This window comes from Drosophila takahashii, chromosome 3L (assembly GCF_030179915.1).
Source record: "Drosophila takahashii strain IR98-3 E-12201 chromosome 3L, DtakHiC1v2, whole genome shotgun sequence".
Classification (NCBI taxonomy): Eukaryota; Metazoa; Arthropoda; class Insecta; order Diptera; family Drosophilidae; genus Drosophila; species Drosophila takahashii.
The window spans coordinates 10,289,165-10,304,837 of NC_091680.1; the positions used below are offsets into that span (position 1 = coordinate 10,289,165).

The 15,673-nt window shown below is 35.7% G+C and overlaps 5 protein-coding genes across 7 annotated transcripts; all 5 read right to left on the reverse strand.

Annotated features, from left to right (window-relative positions):
* Nucleotides 1–3,314: 3,314 nt before the first annotated feature.
* Nucleotides 3,315–4,226, reverse strand: dls (daedalus on 3). The gene is made up of 4 exons (XM_044394452.2): nt 3,969–4,226; nt 3,756–3,914; nt 3,528–3,692; nt 3,315–3,470 (listed from the first exon to the last, which is right to left on the reverse strand). The coding sequence occupies exons 1-4, from the start codon at nt 4,011–4,013 to the stop codon at nt 3,315–3,317; spliced, it is 525 nt and encodes a 174-aa protein (XP_044250387.1). The 5' UTR covers nt 4,014–4,226.
* A 160-nt stretch (nt 4,227–4,386) lies between these two features.
* LOC108069916 (uncharacterized) lies at nt 4,387–5,343 on the reverse strand. 3 transcript variants are annotated; one of them, XM_017160179.3, is made up of 4 exons: nt 5,299–5,343; nt 5,083–5,241; nt 4,862–5,026; nt 4,387–4,806 (listed from the first exon to the last, which is right to left on the reverse strand). In XM_017160179.3, the coding sequence occupies exons 1-4, from the start codon at nt 5,341–5,343 to the stop codon at nt 4,639–4,641; spliced, it is 537 nt and encodes a 178-aa protein (XP_017015668.2). In that variant the 3' UTR covers nt 4,387–4,638. The 3 variants fall into 3 exon arrangements, with proteins under 3 accessions (XP_017015668.2, XP_070071685.1, XP_070071686.1); XM_070215584.1 differs by having other exon boundaries at nt 4,862–5,019; nt 5,079–5,241; XM_070215585.1 differs by lacking the exon at nt 5,299–5,343 and having other exon boundaries at nt 4,862–5,039; nt 5,083–5,100.
* A 564-nt stretch (nt 5,344–5,907) lies between these two features.
* On the reverse strand, nt 5,908–6,639 carry LOC108069917 (uncharacterized). The gene is made up of 4 exons (XM_017160180.3): nt 6,555–6,639; nt 6,342–6,500; nt 6,119–6,283; nt 5,908–6,063 (listed from the first exon to the last, which is right to left on the reverse strand). The coding sequence occupies exons 1-4, from the start codon at nt 6,597–6,599 to the stop codon at nt 5,908–5,910; spliced, it is 525 nt and encodes a 174-aa protein (XP_017015669.2). The 5' UTR covers nt 6,600–6,639.
* Nucleotides 6,640–6,908: 269 nt separating this feature from the next.
* LOC108069918 (uncharacterized) lies at nt 6,909–7,462 on the reverse strand. The gene is made up of 3 exons (XM_017160182.3): nt 7,353–7,462; nt 7,132–7,296; nt 6,909–7,076 (listed from the first exon to the last, which is right to left on the reverse strand). The coding sequence occupies exons 1-3, from the start codon at nt 7,398–7,400 to the stop codon at nt 6,909–6,911; spliced, it is 381 nt and encodes a 126-aa protein (XP_017015671.3). The 5' UTR covers nt 7,401–7,462.
* A 503-nt stretch (nt 7,463–7,965) lies between these two features.
* LOC108069919 (uncharacterized) lies at nt 7,966–8,676 on the reverse strand. The gene is made up of 4 exons (XM_044394450.2): nt 8,638–8,676; nt 8,425–8,583; nt 8,198–8,371; nt 7,966–8,147 (listed from the first exon to the last, which is right to left on the reverse strand). The coding sequence occupies exons 1-4, from the start codon at nt 8,674–8,676 to the stop codon at nt 7,989–7,991; spliced, it is 531 nt and encodes a 176-aa protein (XP_044250385.1). The 3' UTR covers nt 7,966–7,988.
* Between the last annotated feature and the right edge of the window lie 6,997 nt (nt 8,677–15,673).

Consider the following 15,673-nt stretch of genomic DNA (forward strand, 5'->3'; position numbering starts at 1 on the left):
CATTCGGTGCGTGTGTCAGTTCCCTGGGCCAATCTCTTGATGACGCCGCCACCGCTGCAGTTACCTGGCTCCCTCCCCCTTATACCTCTCTCACACCCTTCACCACCTCATTTGTGAGGTTTTCATTATGCCCTTCAAAGGGGTATGCAAATGTGGCTACAGAGGTTGGCTGAAAACAGCTCTCAAGCTTATAAGAATCAAACAAGTGGCTTACTTAATTACTTACCAAAAAATATAAATGATAGTTAATTGAATAGTGATATTATAATAATGATAATATAGTGAATTGAATACCAAACTTAAATTTTCCATAATACTAAGTTCTTCATCGCCATTACTTATGGAACTCCAAGTATTTTAAATAAACAGACTCCAAAATGCGGAAAAGTGCAAAAAGTATGATATCGAGTTTACAAAAACATTTCATTTATGTATCAACTTTTGGTGTCAGAATCAAAAGTTACAAAAAAATAACAAATTCATAAATTTTACAAGAGAAACACTGCTTTTCTAATTTTTTATTTATTAAAAAAAAAATAAAAGAGCAAGTTTGGGTAAGCTAAGCACTTGATTAAACTTTTCTAAAATTTGAAATTCCTTTAAATCAAGGAACCAAAAAGACAAATTTTTTTATATTATTTCGTATTACCAACGATGATAAATACTCGAGATGCTAGTGTATCAGGACCTTCGGATTCGCTAAGTAATCTCCCCTCTCGATTTGCCGCTCCAGTTGTTATCAGTGGCTGTGGCAGAGCGGCAGATACAGATACTCAAAACGTTGTCGTCGGTCGCCGGCTTTTGTAGTTTGCCGCCTTGGGCTGCACTTACATGTGAAAGGTGGGAATGGACTCGAGGTGGATCAGTAGACCCGCAAAGGGAGGGGGAACGGGGACAGGGACAGGGAACTCCCCTTAATGCCATGTCCAGCAAATCGTTTTGACCATAACCCATAACCCCCTCCCAAACAGAAAACGAGCACAATCAGTTTGCGCTTCATTTCATCGGTTTAATATGCAACACAAAAAAATTGTTTGTCTTTATTATCGCAGGGGAAGAACAGGAGACACACACACATCCTGGTCCTTATATGCACACCCTTTTTTTCGCATCGGCTGCAACTGTCGCCAGCGGCATTCGATCCTCTGATCATCTGCGGCTTCCTTCGACTTCAGCTGCATTGTTTTGGTCCGCCTTTGGTCTCGGCTGTTGTTGGTTATTGGTCATCGGGTGTGGGGTGTATTCGTATCGATTCACGTCCACGTCAGAGCTCTGACGTCGCGACGTCAGCCAGACGTTCAATAATATTCAAATCACCAGCCGAAAAATAAAGCCACATTTTGCACCAAAAGCAATGCTAAGAAATTAAGGGTATAAGCAAGGCCAGGATGGGATACTCTTCTAAATCAAGAAATGAAAAGACAAATTAAAATGTATTAAATATTCTTAAAATAGCTAAAGCTATTTAGGATAATTGTAATAAAAATCAAATTTTCTTTTCTATTTTTTTTAATTTTTCAGTTAAATTAATAAAATTTTTGATTTTTCTTTTTTTCTTAAATTCCAGTAGAGAATATGTCTTTATTTATAAGAAAGGTTTTATAATAAGATCCATTAAAAATTTTAGTTTTAAAAATGAAAGCTGATTAAATCCGAATAATATGTTTTTTTTGTTCAACACCTAAAACCATTAAAAACCTTCCAGCTTCTGCGAAGTAGGTTTATTTATATAGCACTTAGGTCAACATTTTATACCACTTCGCATTTTGCAGGCGTTATACCCGGCACATTAGCTTTTGGACGAAGTGTAGCGTATAGAAAGCAAAAGCAAAACGAGGCAATAATACATTTATGGAGCTATCGTCTAGACATTCGGCAATGCCGCCAGTGACGAAAGCATTTGGATATCGGAATCGCAGCGCGATAAAGTGGCACTGGGACCCCAGAACAAAGCCGCAAAAAATAAAGCGGCACAAAAAAGCGTTATCAATGTAATCAAATGATATTGATTATTCACTTCTGTCTGACTGCCCGACTACCTGCCTGCCAGCCTGCCCAATGCCAAATGTTAATGTTCTCCCGGTCTGCTTTCAGTCTGCCTGCCCCTGGCATTTGTGTAGAATTAATGGCAAATCATTTATAATCCGACAGACAAACAGTCGAAGCCACAAAGCTTCCACCTTGACCGTCGGCATCTGCAATGTACGTGAGTACAGTAGTGGTCAGATGAATAGCGCTGTTCTATAGTTTTCTTAGCCAACAACTTTTTACAGAGAAGTTTCTTATAAACTATTTAATGGTAATTTCATTATATATATTTATTTTTTCTATAAATATGATATTTTATTATTTGAGGCTTTATGTTCAAGAAATTATGTATAAAATAGTTTTACTAGGTACGTTTATATTAATAATATTTATTAATTTTAATATTACATTGAATCTTAAAACTTAAAGGAACATGTATAATAAGATCGATAATACTTATCAATGGTAACTAATAATGATTAAACATTTTAAATCTTATTGATATTTATTTAATTTATAATTTCAATAAGTGCTATCATATTGCCTTTAGCTGTATGTATTACGCAATCCGCTAAAGATTGGGCCAGGCCAAGGAGTGGGAACTAAGGAACTTAGTCAAGCGATTAGCTTCCGTTTCAGCGACTGGCTGTGGATGACTTGGCAGCCTTGATAGCCCAGGGATTTCACTAATCGGCGAGCGGGGGCACGAAGGTAGCCTGAATTTGTATTCTAGGTCATTAGGGGAGCAAAAGCACCAACAACAAGAGGGAGGGCACACAAAACCCATTCCAGAAATCCAGGAACCTGGCGGAAGAGGAGCCTTGGTGTCGCCGGGACTGGCAAAGGCATGCCAGGGAATATGTTTAATTTATTATTAATGGACGAACCCACCTTCCTCTTACGCACGCTTTTTTTGATGAATTATTTTGTGTGATGCTTTCAGACGTTCCTGGAAAATACCTTACTCCCAAAAAAAGCAGCATCTGAATTAAATTAAATTAAACACAGACCCAGCGTACAGGAAATGGAAAAGTTATTTAACAGGATAGACAGTGCTGCCATTTTGTCTCTTTTGCGGGTATATCTGTCCTTCTTAAAGAAGGATGTCTGTTGATTTTAATTTTTCAATTGTTTCTGGGTTGTTATAATATTTCTACAACACAACGTTTAAATAGCATTTAATTACACTTGCACTCAGTGGGAAGGATTTAGGATTGGGATTTTTAGGATTAGTGTCTTAGCAGCTAAATCGATTTATTCGGAGAAAGAATATGACTTAGTTACTCTTATGATATCCTAATATAAATTTTAATTGAGGCTCGCGATATGTTCTTAGTAGTCCATTCGGTGAAAATCGCATAGGCTCCGTTTGGTATTGGTATGAATCGTCCAAATTCCGCTTCCAAATTACCGGTAAACAATTTATTAACTATGATATCGTGCTAAACAAAATTATTATGTGATGATTTAAAATGTTTTAGTGTCAAAATAACGCTTACGTTATAGGGACAGGTGTGATTCATATTGGAGCTACTTTGGAATGTTCTATAAAACGTTCGAGCGACTATATTTTTCTGTTGCTTCAAAAATTTGCAGGCATCGTAGGACAGATCGAGAAAAAATGGCTTGTAACCATTATCAAAACGCCTAAACTTCACATGGACCTTAAACAAAATAATAAAAGTAATGTATTATAAGATATGTACGTTAATAAGGTCAAAGCTTACCCAACTTTCAACAATGGGCAACTCATTTAATTTGGTATAGATGTTGATATACTTATGAGTTCGGTTAACTGCCTTAATTTGACACGTGGGAAAGCTTAAGTAGTCCAAATTATACGAACTGCAATTCAGGTTGGTAAATGTCACGTGGCCAATGCACATCTGGATAACAAAGTAATTCTTTCACATTCGGTTTTAATAATCTCTTTTGATTACCATTGGCAGAGTCAACCATAAATTAGCCAGCATCAACTTCAGCATCTCGATTGGAACTGTTTTCGATCATAGGTTGATTCATTTTATAACCAAATAGGTCATTAATTCGACTAAAAACCGTGAACGTTTGTTTTGTTCTATTTTGATTTCTTAATTGCCTTAAATGTTCGGTTTTAGAGTATACTTTTAATTTTTTTTGCATCCATTACTTATTACACCCTACACGTGTAAGATGTCAGCCATTCCAGTGTTTAACCGGTTCGTTATCTCACGAATAATTAAGAAAGTCAGACTTTTAAGTTTATTCGAATAATTTTTTTCATTGCTACTCAAATAATACGTAACATTTATACTCAAGAAGTGAATTTCAGAAATCGGATTTACTGTACAATTATGGCATTATACAATCATTGCTCCAATTAAAATCAGGCTTTTTTTTAAGTAATCATTTTAATACATGTAAGATAAATACATATTTTTTTAAAATTACCATTTTGAAAATTTCAGCTTAGGGGTTTTTCTCTCACATAGAAAAAACAAAGCTCTGGAAAAACAGGATGAAACCACTTTTAAAAGCCGAAACCAGTTGGGTAAAAGGTTTTAATACTTTAAAATGTTTCGACCTTGACTTGGCATCTTCGTGCACGAATTAGCCATTATTTTCAATAGTTTAGTTCTGTCTTCCCGTTACTCTGATGTACAAATTTATAAATGCGCGAACAACATTATATGCAGACCATTCGGTGTATATCGCATAATCGCCATTTATCATAGGAATGTATTTCAATCTATCGGCTTCAATATTTCCTGTCCACAAATGATCCACAATAAGGTCGTGCTTGGGAATATTGTTTGTTAGTAACGTAAAGATGGTTTAGCCATGATTTACTTACATTGTACGGACATGTGTGATTGATGTTGGAACTATTCTTGTAAATTCCATAAAACGCTCTTGCAATCGGATGCTTCTGATTCTTAAGGAACTTACAGCCATCAAAGGTAATGTCTACGAAAAATGGCTTATAGCCATGATCATGACGCATTAACTTTACTTTAACCTGTAAACGCCAGCTACTCCAATAAGAAATTTTCCTATTTATTTTTCCGAACTTACTGTGACATTATCCACTGGTATTTGATACAGATTGATATAAAGATCAACGTACTTATGAGTACGGTTCACAGCTTTGATGTAACATTTTTTAAAGTTGCTAAACTTAGTGTCCTTTGTGCCGCACTTTAGATTGGTGAACGTCACATGACTGAAGATCACCTGAAGGAGGTTAAAACTGGTTTATTTACCTTCATTAAAATCTTCTCTGGGCTTTACCGTAATAGATCCGAGAATCATTAGTACATATAAAATTATTTGCATGATGATCTTCGTCAGTGAATATAAAGCTAATAATATTTGTATTTTGGCTGAATTGTTTAAGCCAATATGGCCTCACATAATGATCTGGACAATTACCTATTGCAGATATAATTATGGATCGAAGCTTATTTAGCTACCGATATATTATGATAATATCAGTTCACTGACAAAAAATTTTTTGAATCTATTTACGGTTAAATCGAATAAATAAATGTTTTTAAAGGTTTGCAAAATATGAAATCGTTGTATGGTATGACAATCTAATCTGGGGACAAATAATTTATAAAATGTTTTCTTTGTTCCAAAAAATATTATCATAAACAAAATAAATATTTTTTAAATTGGTAAGTAAAGTAAGCGGTATGTGACAGTCGTGCAATCCTTTTTTTTGGCCTTATATTGATTTAAAAAGGAGAAACATTTTTAGTACATTATATGTACTTTTTACAGGAAAATATAATAATTTTTCGCCACAAGATTTAATTTCAAACAGTTTTTGGACTCATGTAAATAATAAATACTTGATTTTGTAACCCCTTTTATTTTATATCCTTTTTTGGTTTTCTATTCTAGTCTTATGTATATATTTATAAACGCTCGAGCAATATTATATGCAGACCATTCGGAAAAGATGGCATAATCGCCCTTTTGTATGGGGATGTATTTTATAAGATCCGCTTCAAAATTTCCAGTCCAAAAGTGATCCACAATTAGGTCGTGCTTGATTATTTTTTTAAATTATTTTTTTTAGTTAGCTTTTAATAGAGATACCTACATTGTATGGGCAGGAATGATTAAGGTTGGAGCTACTCTTGTACAGATCAAAAAACAATTTCGCCAGCGGTTGCCGTTGATTTTTAAGGAATTTGCAAGCGTCAACGGTGACATCTACGAAAAATGGTTTATAGCCATGATCGTTTCGCATGAATTTCACATTAACCTGCAAATAGTAAGCAACTCCAAGCTCAAGATGTTACTCATAATTGTTTAAAACTTACTGTGACATTATCTACATTCTTTTCATACAGATTTACATACACATCGATGTACTTATGTGTACGGTTGACCGCTTTTATGTAACATTTTTCAAAGCTAGCAAACTTTACGTCCTTTGAGCGGCACTTTATATTTGTGAACGTCACGTGGGTGAGGATCGTCTGATCATAAAAATAGGTAAACTTAACAGTACTTTAATATCCTAATAGTTTTACCGTTAGAGATCCCAAAATAGTTAGTACAAGTAGGCACATTCGCATGGTGATCTTTTCCAGATGGACTCAAAGCGAACAATATTCTCATTTGGTTGAGTGGCTTTCACTACCAACATTAATGTAGACATATTTATGAAACAAAGCGTTTTTTGTAAACGATATATTACGATTTTATCAGTTCACTGACAAAAAATGCAAGCAAGTATTCAGTTTTTTTGCGAAATAGGGTTAAGTTGCCCATTTGGGGGGAAGACTTCTATATTTGGAGTTTGAACTTTTTTAGTTGTAGCTTTATTTAGCTTAATTAATTTATTTAAAATTCGTACTAAGTACTAAGTATCCTACTCTTTTGTACTATTTATGATTTTCTGATACTCGTATGTATATATTAATAAACGCACGAACAATGTTATTTGAAAACCATTCAGTAAAGATTGCATAATCGCCATTTATTATGGGGATGTAATTCAGCAGATCCCCTTCAATATTTCCAGTCCAAAAATGATCCACAATGAGGTCGTGCTTAATTATTTGGCTTGTAAGATAGCATCAATAAATTTGTAATCGAGTTACTTACATTATAGGGGCAGGTGTGGTTAATGTTGGAACTATTCTTGTAGATATTATAGAACAATCGAACAACCGGTTGGCGTTGATTTTTAAGGAATCTGCAGGCATCGAAGGTGATATCTACGAAGAACGGTTTATAGCCATGATCGTATCGCATAAATTTCGCAATAATCTGCAAATTGATAGCAACTCCAAGCTTAAGGTTTTTCTGAACTTTTTTATACTTACTGTGACATTATTTACTGGGGTTTTAAACAGATTCATATGAATATCCATGTACTTATGAGAACGGTTCACCGCTTTGATGTGGCATTTTTCAAAGTTACTAAAGCTTTTATCTTTTGTGCCACACTTCAGATTGGTGAACGTAACATGGCTAAGGATCGTCTAGGATACAAAAACATTTTTACTTTACTCCACTTTAATCTCCTCATAGTTTTACCGTTGAATATCCGAAAATAGTTAACAAATGGAGAAACACTCGCATGGTGATCTGTCCCAGTTTGATTGAAAACTAACAATATAGAACATTTGGTTAAATGATTTATGCAAACGAGTTTTTGAGTAACGATCAAGCACATTAACAATTGTACAGATCAATATGCAAAAATTTAATAAGATCTTGTCTGTTTAGTCACATAAAATGGAAACAAATGTATTTTAAAACGTTTACAGTAAAAAAGTTATTCCTAGTAAAAACATTTGATAAATATGATTTTAAAGAGCACAAACTAGAAGGATCTACATATGTATCTAGCTACAATAATAGTGTATAATAATAAATTAATAGTTGGAACAGCAATTTTATAAAAATTATTTTAAGACGACTTAAACGACTATCTACGTATCCTCTCATAATATTTTTCAGTTTGTTATTTTAAAGTAAATATTTACGAATAAACGGGGAATATTCGAAGAGTACCACGTCGAATACATGGCGTAGTCTCCGTTCGGTACGGGCATATATCGTAAGAAGGCAATTTCCAGATTGCCGGTCCAAAATTTGGTAATCGAAATGTCATGCTAAATTCACAATAGTTTTATTAGGGTACCAAAATTAAAGATATACTCACATTATAGGGACAGGTGTGATTTAAATTTGAAGCATTAATGAACGTTGAATGTAATTCTTTTAAAAATATCATTGATCGGACGTTCGGATTCCTCATATATTTGCAAAAATCGTACTTCATGCTCATAAAAAATGGTCTGTATCCATTCCCGTATCGCATCGGTTCTAATTTGATCTGCAAAATATTAAATTTCTTAAGCAGTTCGGTATGAAATATACAACACATACCATAATGTTATTAATGGGTAGAATATTAAGCTTTATCTCTACATCTATATACTTATGTGTTCGATTTACAGCCTTGATACGACAGATGTCAAATTTTCCAAACTTCCTGTCAAACATTTCACACTTCAGATTGGTAAAGCTCACATGACCTAAAGAACACTTTAATATGAAAATCAGGCTAGGGTTAAACTTTTACAACAAACAATAGCTTACTGTCGCCAAGCAGACTAAAATCACATTGATCATCCGCATCTTTTGGTGCTTACGTTCCTTCCGGAACTAAAACTTTCCAAATTTTAGCTTTTACTGTTGTTATCCATTCGAAATTTATGGCACTTGAACACGCTAATGATTTTGCTTTTATTAGCTTGTGATAACAATCAATAATGCAATCTAAACCAAGTATTTTTGTATTTTATAGTAAATTTAGTAATTATTCAAATTTTCGATTTGATTTTAATAACTCTATTGTGTGCTATTTCGCCCCATAATTTATTTCTAAAAGGTTTTAGACGAAGATAAAATGTTAAGTTCTAAAAACAGCTGATTATTTCAAGTCGAATATCTCCCAAATTCGAAAAGATCATTATTCTTTCTGCTTGAGACACGTTTCTACCAATTTTTTCAAATTTACATATTATATTTCCAACCGGACACAAATAAAACAATCGAAAAAAGCAACCCAGACAAAAACGAAAGAGGGAATCCGTAAAATTAATGTGAACGCAGAAGAGATGACTTAAGTGAGGCCTGGCCGAGAAGTTGGAAATGGAAATAAAACTGGCCAGAAGAAGCAGTAGTCCGGGCCACAAAAATACACTCCAGACAAAAAGAATTTTATTGGCCTTCACTTAACGCTCATAAATTTGTCTGCCGCGAAATCTGCGAGACGAGACCAGAAAGCGAGGCAGCAGAAATTAAAAGAATATTGTTTATAGTGCCACGCTTCCGCAGATGTCGGGAACTGGTTCGGGAACAGAGTCTGCCTTCCGAGGCGAGAGACGTTTTGTAAGAGTTTCCCATTAAAATATTGCTGCAGAACAGAACCCACCAGATCCCTCCCATTTCTTGTTGCTGCCAGTGCTGCCGCGGGTGAGTGCCGAACTTCACGCACAAATCTGATTAAAACTCGGTCCCAGTTAATGAACCAATACCCCCGCTCCTTAGGGATGCAGTTCGGGAAGTCTGCATCTGGATGGACTGCAGCAGGAAGATGGCCAGCCAGTCGGACGCACAGATAGCGAGGCGTCTAAAAATAGCCACCAGAACCACATGTTGGTCAAGTTTTGCACTGCCTTTACCGGATTTCAATACCCTCGCCGAGGAAGGTACAACATTTGATCTGGAATTTATATTAAAACCATTATCAAACATAGTTTGTTATTTATTTTTCAGTTAGGCTTTAATAAATATGGGTATATTTCTTATGTTTTAACCAACATATTGTTTACAGTTTTATATAAGGTTTTTCCTAAACCAAAAATCCAGAAACCAGATTAAAAAAAAACAAAGAATTTATTAAATATTATTTTATATATTTTTATTTATAATTTTACTTGTATCTTTACACTTAACCCTAGAAGAAATAATAAGATTTTATTTTAAGTATTCATATTTGAGCTTTTTAAATTATTCATCTTATTTTGTAAGGATTTTCTTTAATTCAAAAGTATTAAAAAAGTATATATTTCTATAGAAATAATATTTTTAAATAGTATATTTGGTAGCGATATTCCTACTCAGTATTTTAACGAAAGTGAAAAAGTGTATTTATTAGTTTCTTATCCCAACTCAAGTTTTTCTTTTCGATGCCCATTTTTTGTTGCCTAGCCCAGCAAATGTTACCCACATCTGTCTCCAGTTTTAGCTGCAGTCCGAGTTCGAAACCCAGTCGCAGTCGCAGTCCCATTCCATCCCATCGAGTCGCCGGTGCAACAGCAACCATCTTTTAATAAATGCGAACGTGATCGCGTTTCGTGCGTCACTGCATGCCCAGACAACTCACACAGGCGCAAATGCTATATGCCATGTACTGGAATATAAAGACCCGACTTTTCGAGGCGTTGCACCTTTGGCAAAGGTGCATTGATCGGGATTGGGATCGCTGTCTGGGCAAGTTTCTTCGGCTCCTCCGACTGCTCCGAGTCCATCTCCCTTTTTGCCGCGGCCATTGGCTGCGCTTATTTTGTGTACTTCTTTTTTTTTTTGTTGTTGTTTGTTCCTTCATTTTTGTTCATTTTGTAAAACGAAATTATTATTGTATTATGCACGCGTATACACAGCCAAGTATCCGGAGACAGAGCTTCTTTTCCCTTATTTTTCCTTACATTTTTTTGTTAACGACGCGTGCGTCGAGAGCCGAAAGTGCGTTCAATGAACGCAGCGCGGAGCAACGATCGGGAATGGGAATGGAAGTGGGAATGGCCAGACGATAACGCCGGACATAGGGGGACTGAAAGGGGGAGAGGGAAAATGGGGGCGGCCGATCTGGTGCGACTAACTTGAGTCAGCGGTAATGTATTCGCACGCCCTTGGCATCATCTGGCCATATCATAACTGGCTGATTGGGACTCTTATGAAATCACTACGGGGAGTACAACGATTTTTACTGTATTAAATTGTCAGCAAAGAAAAATATAAATATATAAGTACAAACATCAATAAAATAATAACCCATTCTAAAATATTATTTTAAAATATTATCAAACAAAGAAACGTCATAACGAGGTAAAAACTAGTGACGTTCGCATTTTCAACATGAAAAAGTTTTGATATCAACTTTTGTGACGAATAGTTATTATAAGATACATGAAATAAATAAATAAATACAAAAAAGTAGTTCTAATTTGGTTCTTAAATATTATTTTATTTATTTAAGCAAATAAGTTTAAAATAAAATTTATAAAAAGATAGGAAAGCTGCACAAATTAATTTGGAAATCTGCAAAATTACAATAGTTAATAATATAACTAAAATGCTAAATTTCTTAGTAATTTAAACAGACACAGTAGCCAAGTCACAACTTAAAAGTGCAATTCTTAGAGGAATGTGCACTTGAATTGGAAAAGATAAACCCCAGCTATCAGTGAATGACTCCCGCCAGAGATTCCATAAAAAAAGGCGACACGTGCGCATTGCCATTTGAAATTTGGCTGTGACTGTGCGTTATCGCAATGGCAGGGCAAGTGCAGTTCATCGAACGAAAACCGCTGATTACGACCCAGAATCGAGTCGATGAATGGGCCCGGCAAACTGGATTACAGGGAGTCCAAGCCCAGACCCCGATCCTCAATCAGCGACGACGGGTACCCACAAATCAGTAAATTAAATTAACTCGCTTTCAATCGAGAAACGTTTAAACACTGTCTGATTCTGATGGCATCAATCGTGGCTACGTCGCCGATGATAATAATAAACCAATAAAATTAATACAAATTGCAATTGTTGTGTGTGTTGTGGCTCGATTGGCGCGACACACTTCAATTGGTTTGCTCTTTTCAGCTTTTCTGCTTTGCCTTCCTTCTTTTTTATTTGCCTTTTATTACGCACATATTTATTTAATGCAGGTCTGGCTGTCTAGAGGCCTTCCCCGTAATTCCCGATCCCGTTCTGAACCCCATTTCCCATCCCCCATCCATGTCCATCGACCGTCCTGTCTGTCATGTGTGCGTCTGCCTCGTTGCGTATTTGTTTGTTTGTTTATTTTATTGTTTGCCCTTGTTTTGCTGCTGCTACCGGCTGCAGCTATTGAATGTCTGGATGAACAATATACACCCATATTCAGAGTGCTTCAGAACGGCATGGCATTTAAACTATTGTCATAGGTTCTAAGAACATGTTGAATTGATTGCAGATATTTCAATTTTGTTTAAAGAATGAGTGATTACTTATAAATTTGCAACCCCCGAACAAACCATAATCGCCTTCCATAAGTAATTCATTTTAAAAACCAAAAGAAAAAATAACGCCAAAGTTCAAGCAAACAAAAATGTTTTCCCCCAGCAAAAAGTCTTTCCTGGGAAATTGAAATCAAACAGTTTAGCATAAATGCGCATAAATGTCTAAAGCTGTCATCAAACACATTTCTTATGTTGTCATTTATTTTCGTGGCGTATTAAAATAAATAGCAGAGCTCAAAATACACACACAAAATACACATGCGTGGGAAAATAACTAGGATCCTTTTTTTCGAGTGAGGCCACGTGGTATTTGTTTAGGAGGCAAGAACGCATTTTTGTGGCATAACTTTCGATGAATTCCGGCCGAGTCCCGAAAATTTAACGTCATCAACAGCGACGACGGAGGAAACACGTTGCGTATGCTTTATTTTGCGGGGCCCACACAGGCACGTTACGTATACGCCACCGTCTGCGCCAGACCGGAAGAGAGAGTGGGATGCAGATAGAACGGAAGACAGACAGAGAGAGAGAGAGAGAGAGGGAGAGAGAGCACTCAAATATGCGTAGGCCGCATACATACAAACTCGGCTGTGTCCTTGAGAATCATTCCCAGCAGCACCTTTCCCACATTTTCCGCATTGTAGGCACTCCAAGTTTATCAGCTGCGTTCAGCTCTCAATTGTGAGCCGCCGGCTTTCTCTTTTTTCCCCGCTTTTCCGACCTCCTTCTTCCCTATTTTTCACCCAACTCCCCTCCTATTTTCAGGCTCGGCTTAACGCGTTTGAAGCGCATATCCTGCGTCGTCATCCTCGCTTATGCGTAGTTAGTTGTCTGCCGCTTTTGTGGCCTAAGCTTTTATTTTATTGTGCCACCCGGACTCGAGCTCCTTCCCCAGCTCCCGCTCCTGTTGGTCCTCGTTAATCCCATACTCGTTGTGTCTGGTCCTTCCAAAATGCCGATGCCACAACGCACACACAGACAGACGAACAATTGGAGGGGCAAAATGCGGAGGTGTGGACAAACTGAAGTCTCCGGTGTAATGTAATTTTGTGGAATTCCATGGAAAATAAGGTAGATTTCAGTCACGCTACCTTAGGCTTGGATTATGAAATACATTCAGCTACTTAGGGTATGCAGATGTTTTCCTAATTAATGTTAATTATTTTTAGAAAACATTTTATATAAAAGTAAATCTAATTAAATTAAAACAAAAATGTAGAATGATAAAAAATCAGTTTGAAGGATTTGAAAAATTCCCATTCATTAAAAGTGCCTTATAAATAAATAATTTAATTTTATTATAATTTAATTTAATTTAATAATAAACTAAAGCTTTTTTCTTTAAGCCTGTCGGAATTATTGACCTAAATTTAAATTATTGCTAACAAAAATACGCAAATTCAATTGCCAAATATAAAAAAAAACTTTGTGGGAGACAATATTCATAAACAAATTGGTATGTTAAAATAATATATTCTTTGGCAAGCTGTTTCCAATATTTTCAATATATACACCAAGTTTGCGTGAGCCAAAATAATATGCAAAAATGAGCATAAAGATATTCCTAAGATGTCACAAAAAGATTAATAGTCAGCCCAATATTAGGGCATTGGAAAAGTCCATGTTGTCGCCCGTTTTTGTGGCTGAAATGTTTGCTGGCATATTTAGTCTGCGGATCTTGAAGGTTAAATATATGTAAACACACCTTTTGTATATCCCATGGGCATTATGCAGTCGCTCTGCCCCCCGAGCCCCCTCCCCTTTTGCCCCCTCTGCGGCTGTCTGTCTGCGCCACTGCCTGCCAGTTTGTCTGGCAGTTTTGACTTGTTTGCCAAATGGCGTACAAGATATTTATGCATATTAAAACAATTTGCTTATTATGCCTGAATAATTGAGTGAGCACCAGAGCCGACGACTACAGAAGAGCGTATCTCAATCTAAATCTGAATCAGAGCCTTAAAACGGGGTATGAATATACAGTGCATGTCGCTTAAATGCTAATCCATGAGCTATAGAGGATTATGCACATAAATATTATTTGCATACGGTCAATTTGTATTTTTTTTATTCAAAATGTTTGGTGGTACTTAAGCAAAAATTAAAATCAATTAAATAAAATATTTGTTGGTTAGAAAAATATGATTTGCTGAAATGTGTTTTAAAAATATTAAAATATTTTTTTTTAATTAATTGAAAGTTTTGGGAAACCTAAATAAAATACTTAATAAAAAGTGATTAAAAAAGCAATCTGTATAATAAAATATGCAAAAAAATCTTTAAAGCTCATGCTAAATTCTTTTCCAACGACACACTGTGATCCAGTTTGAAAAATCTCACAATAAATCAAAGAAATATCTACTGTACTGTAAAAGGGGGCAAAACGGGTTGGCTACGTAATATTTGCCCAGCATTACATTTGACAAAGTCTACGTCAAACGTCTAGGTCTACATCGATGTCTGGGGCGGCGACATCGAAGCGCAAACTTCAACAAAGCGTTAATTAATACTCGCAAATGTTTGCGCTTCGTCTGGCAATAAAAAAGTTAAGCGAGACAACGGACCAGGGCAAATACACCCGCCCCCCGTTCACCCCTTTTTTTCGGTACCAGCAAGAGTCAGCCGCTAGTCGCTGAAAAAGCTGAACAAAATAAAAAAAAATAATACAGATAGGGAACAAAGTCCCGTCATAAGTCAAATAAAAAGCGCAGCGGCAACAACTGTGTCGGAAGTGGTGGAGTCATCCAATGAATAGGCGCGCACACAATTTTCCGCTGCTCGCGAAATTATTGTGGGCCAGATAAGCAGACAGGTGAGAGACGGCAGGTGGGTCAGGTGGTTCGGGTGGCTCAAGTGGGTGGCAGGTGAGTAGGGTCTGGCCAAAGGCAAACGCGTCGGAAGCTGAGTTACAGTTACATTGCCCACACAATGTAAAGTTCTGATGGCTTGTGTTTGACAACTTAATAGTCGAGGGATGTTTGCTACTCAGGGGATAGGAAAATATGCATATTTTACGCACTAGAAATAATTAACAAATTAAGTAATCTATAATAATCGTATTAATTTTAGGAATGATTGATAAAATATTTTAGTCAAATTGAAATTATTTTGTTATAAGTACTTGGGAAAAAAATTAAGTATGTTGTGAGTTGATTTATAACAAATTTATAAAAATCAAATGAATAAAACTTATTTTTTAAATTTATTGGCTATACCTAATTTTTTTCTATAGTGAGAATTTAAATTTGTTTGTGTTATAAAGAATACAAATTTTTTTTTAAAAGAACCTAATTTATTTTTTAAATTTTGCATAATTATAAGTATAATTACTGTTTATTTTTAATTCTCCAAGT

Excerpts from the sequence above, each read along its gene's own strand:
- LOC108069916 (XM_017160179.3), bottom strand. The coding sequence starts at position 5,343 with ATGCAAATAATTTTATATGTACTAATGATTCTCGGATCTATTACG. Across the intron at positions 5,027-5,082 it reads TACCAGTGGATAATGTCACA|GTTAAAGTAAAGTTAATGCG; the intron begins GTAAGTTCGGAA and ends TGGCGTTTACAG. Across the intron at positions 4,807-4,861 it reads ATCACACATGTCCGTACAAT|CACGACCTTATTGTGGATCA; the intron begins GTAAGTAAATCA and ends AATATTCCCAAG.
- LOC108069919 (XM_044394450.2), bottom strand. The coding sequence starts at position 8,676 with ATGCGGATGATCAATGTGATTTTAGTCTGCTTGGCGACA. Across the intron at positions 8,372-8,424 it reads TACCCATTAATAACATTATG|ATCAAATTAGAACCGATGCG; the intron begins GTATGTGTTGTA and ends AATATTTTGCAG. Across the intron at positions 8,148-8,197 it reads ATCACACCTGTCCCTATAAT|CATGACATTTCGATTACCAA; the intron begins GTGAGTATATCT and ends TTGTGAATTTAG.
- dls (XM_044394452.2), bottom strand. The coding sequence starts at position 4,013 with ATGCTGAAGTTGATGCTGGCTAATTTATGGTTGACTCTGCCAATG. Across the intron at positions 3,915-3,968 it reads TATGGTTGACTCTGCCAATG|ATGTGCATTGGCCACGTGAC; the intron begins GTAATCAAAAGA and ends TTTGTTATCCAG. Across the intron at positions 3,471-3,527 it reads ATCACACCTGTCCCTATAAC|CACGATATCATAGTTAATAA; the intron begins GTAAGCGTTATT and ends AATTTTGTTTAG.
- LOC108069918 (XM_017160182.3), bottom strand. The coding sequence starts at position 7,400 with ATGGATATTCATATGAATCTGTTTAAAACCCCAGTAAATAATGTCACA. Across the intron at positions 7,297-7,352 it reads CCCCAGTAAATAATGTCACA|ATTATTGCGAAATTTATGCG; the intron begins GTAAGTATAAAA and ends ATCAATTTGCAG. Across the intron at positions 7,077-7,131 it reads ACCACACCTGCCCCTATAAT|CACGACCTCATTGTGGATCA; the intron begins GTAAGTAACTCG and ends CAAATAATTAAG.
- LOC108069917 (XM_017160180.3), bottom strand. The coding sequence starts at position 6,599 with ATGCGAATGTGCCTACTTGTACTAACTATTTTGGGATCTCTAACG. Across the intron at positions 6,501-6,554 it reads CTATTTTGGGATCTCTAACG|ACGATCCTCACCCACGTGAC; the intron begins GTAAAACTATTA and ends TTTTATGATCAG. Across the intron at positions 6,284-6,341 it reads AGAATGTAGATAATGTCACA|GTTAATGTGAAATTCATGCG; the intron begins GTAAGTTTTAAA and ends TACTATTTGCAG.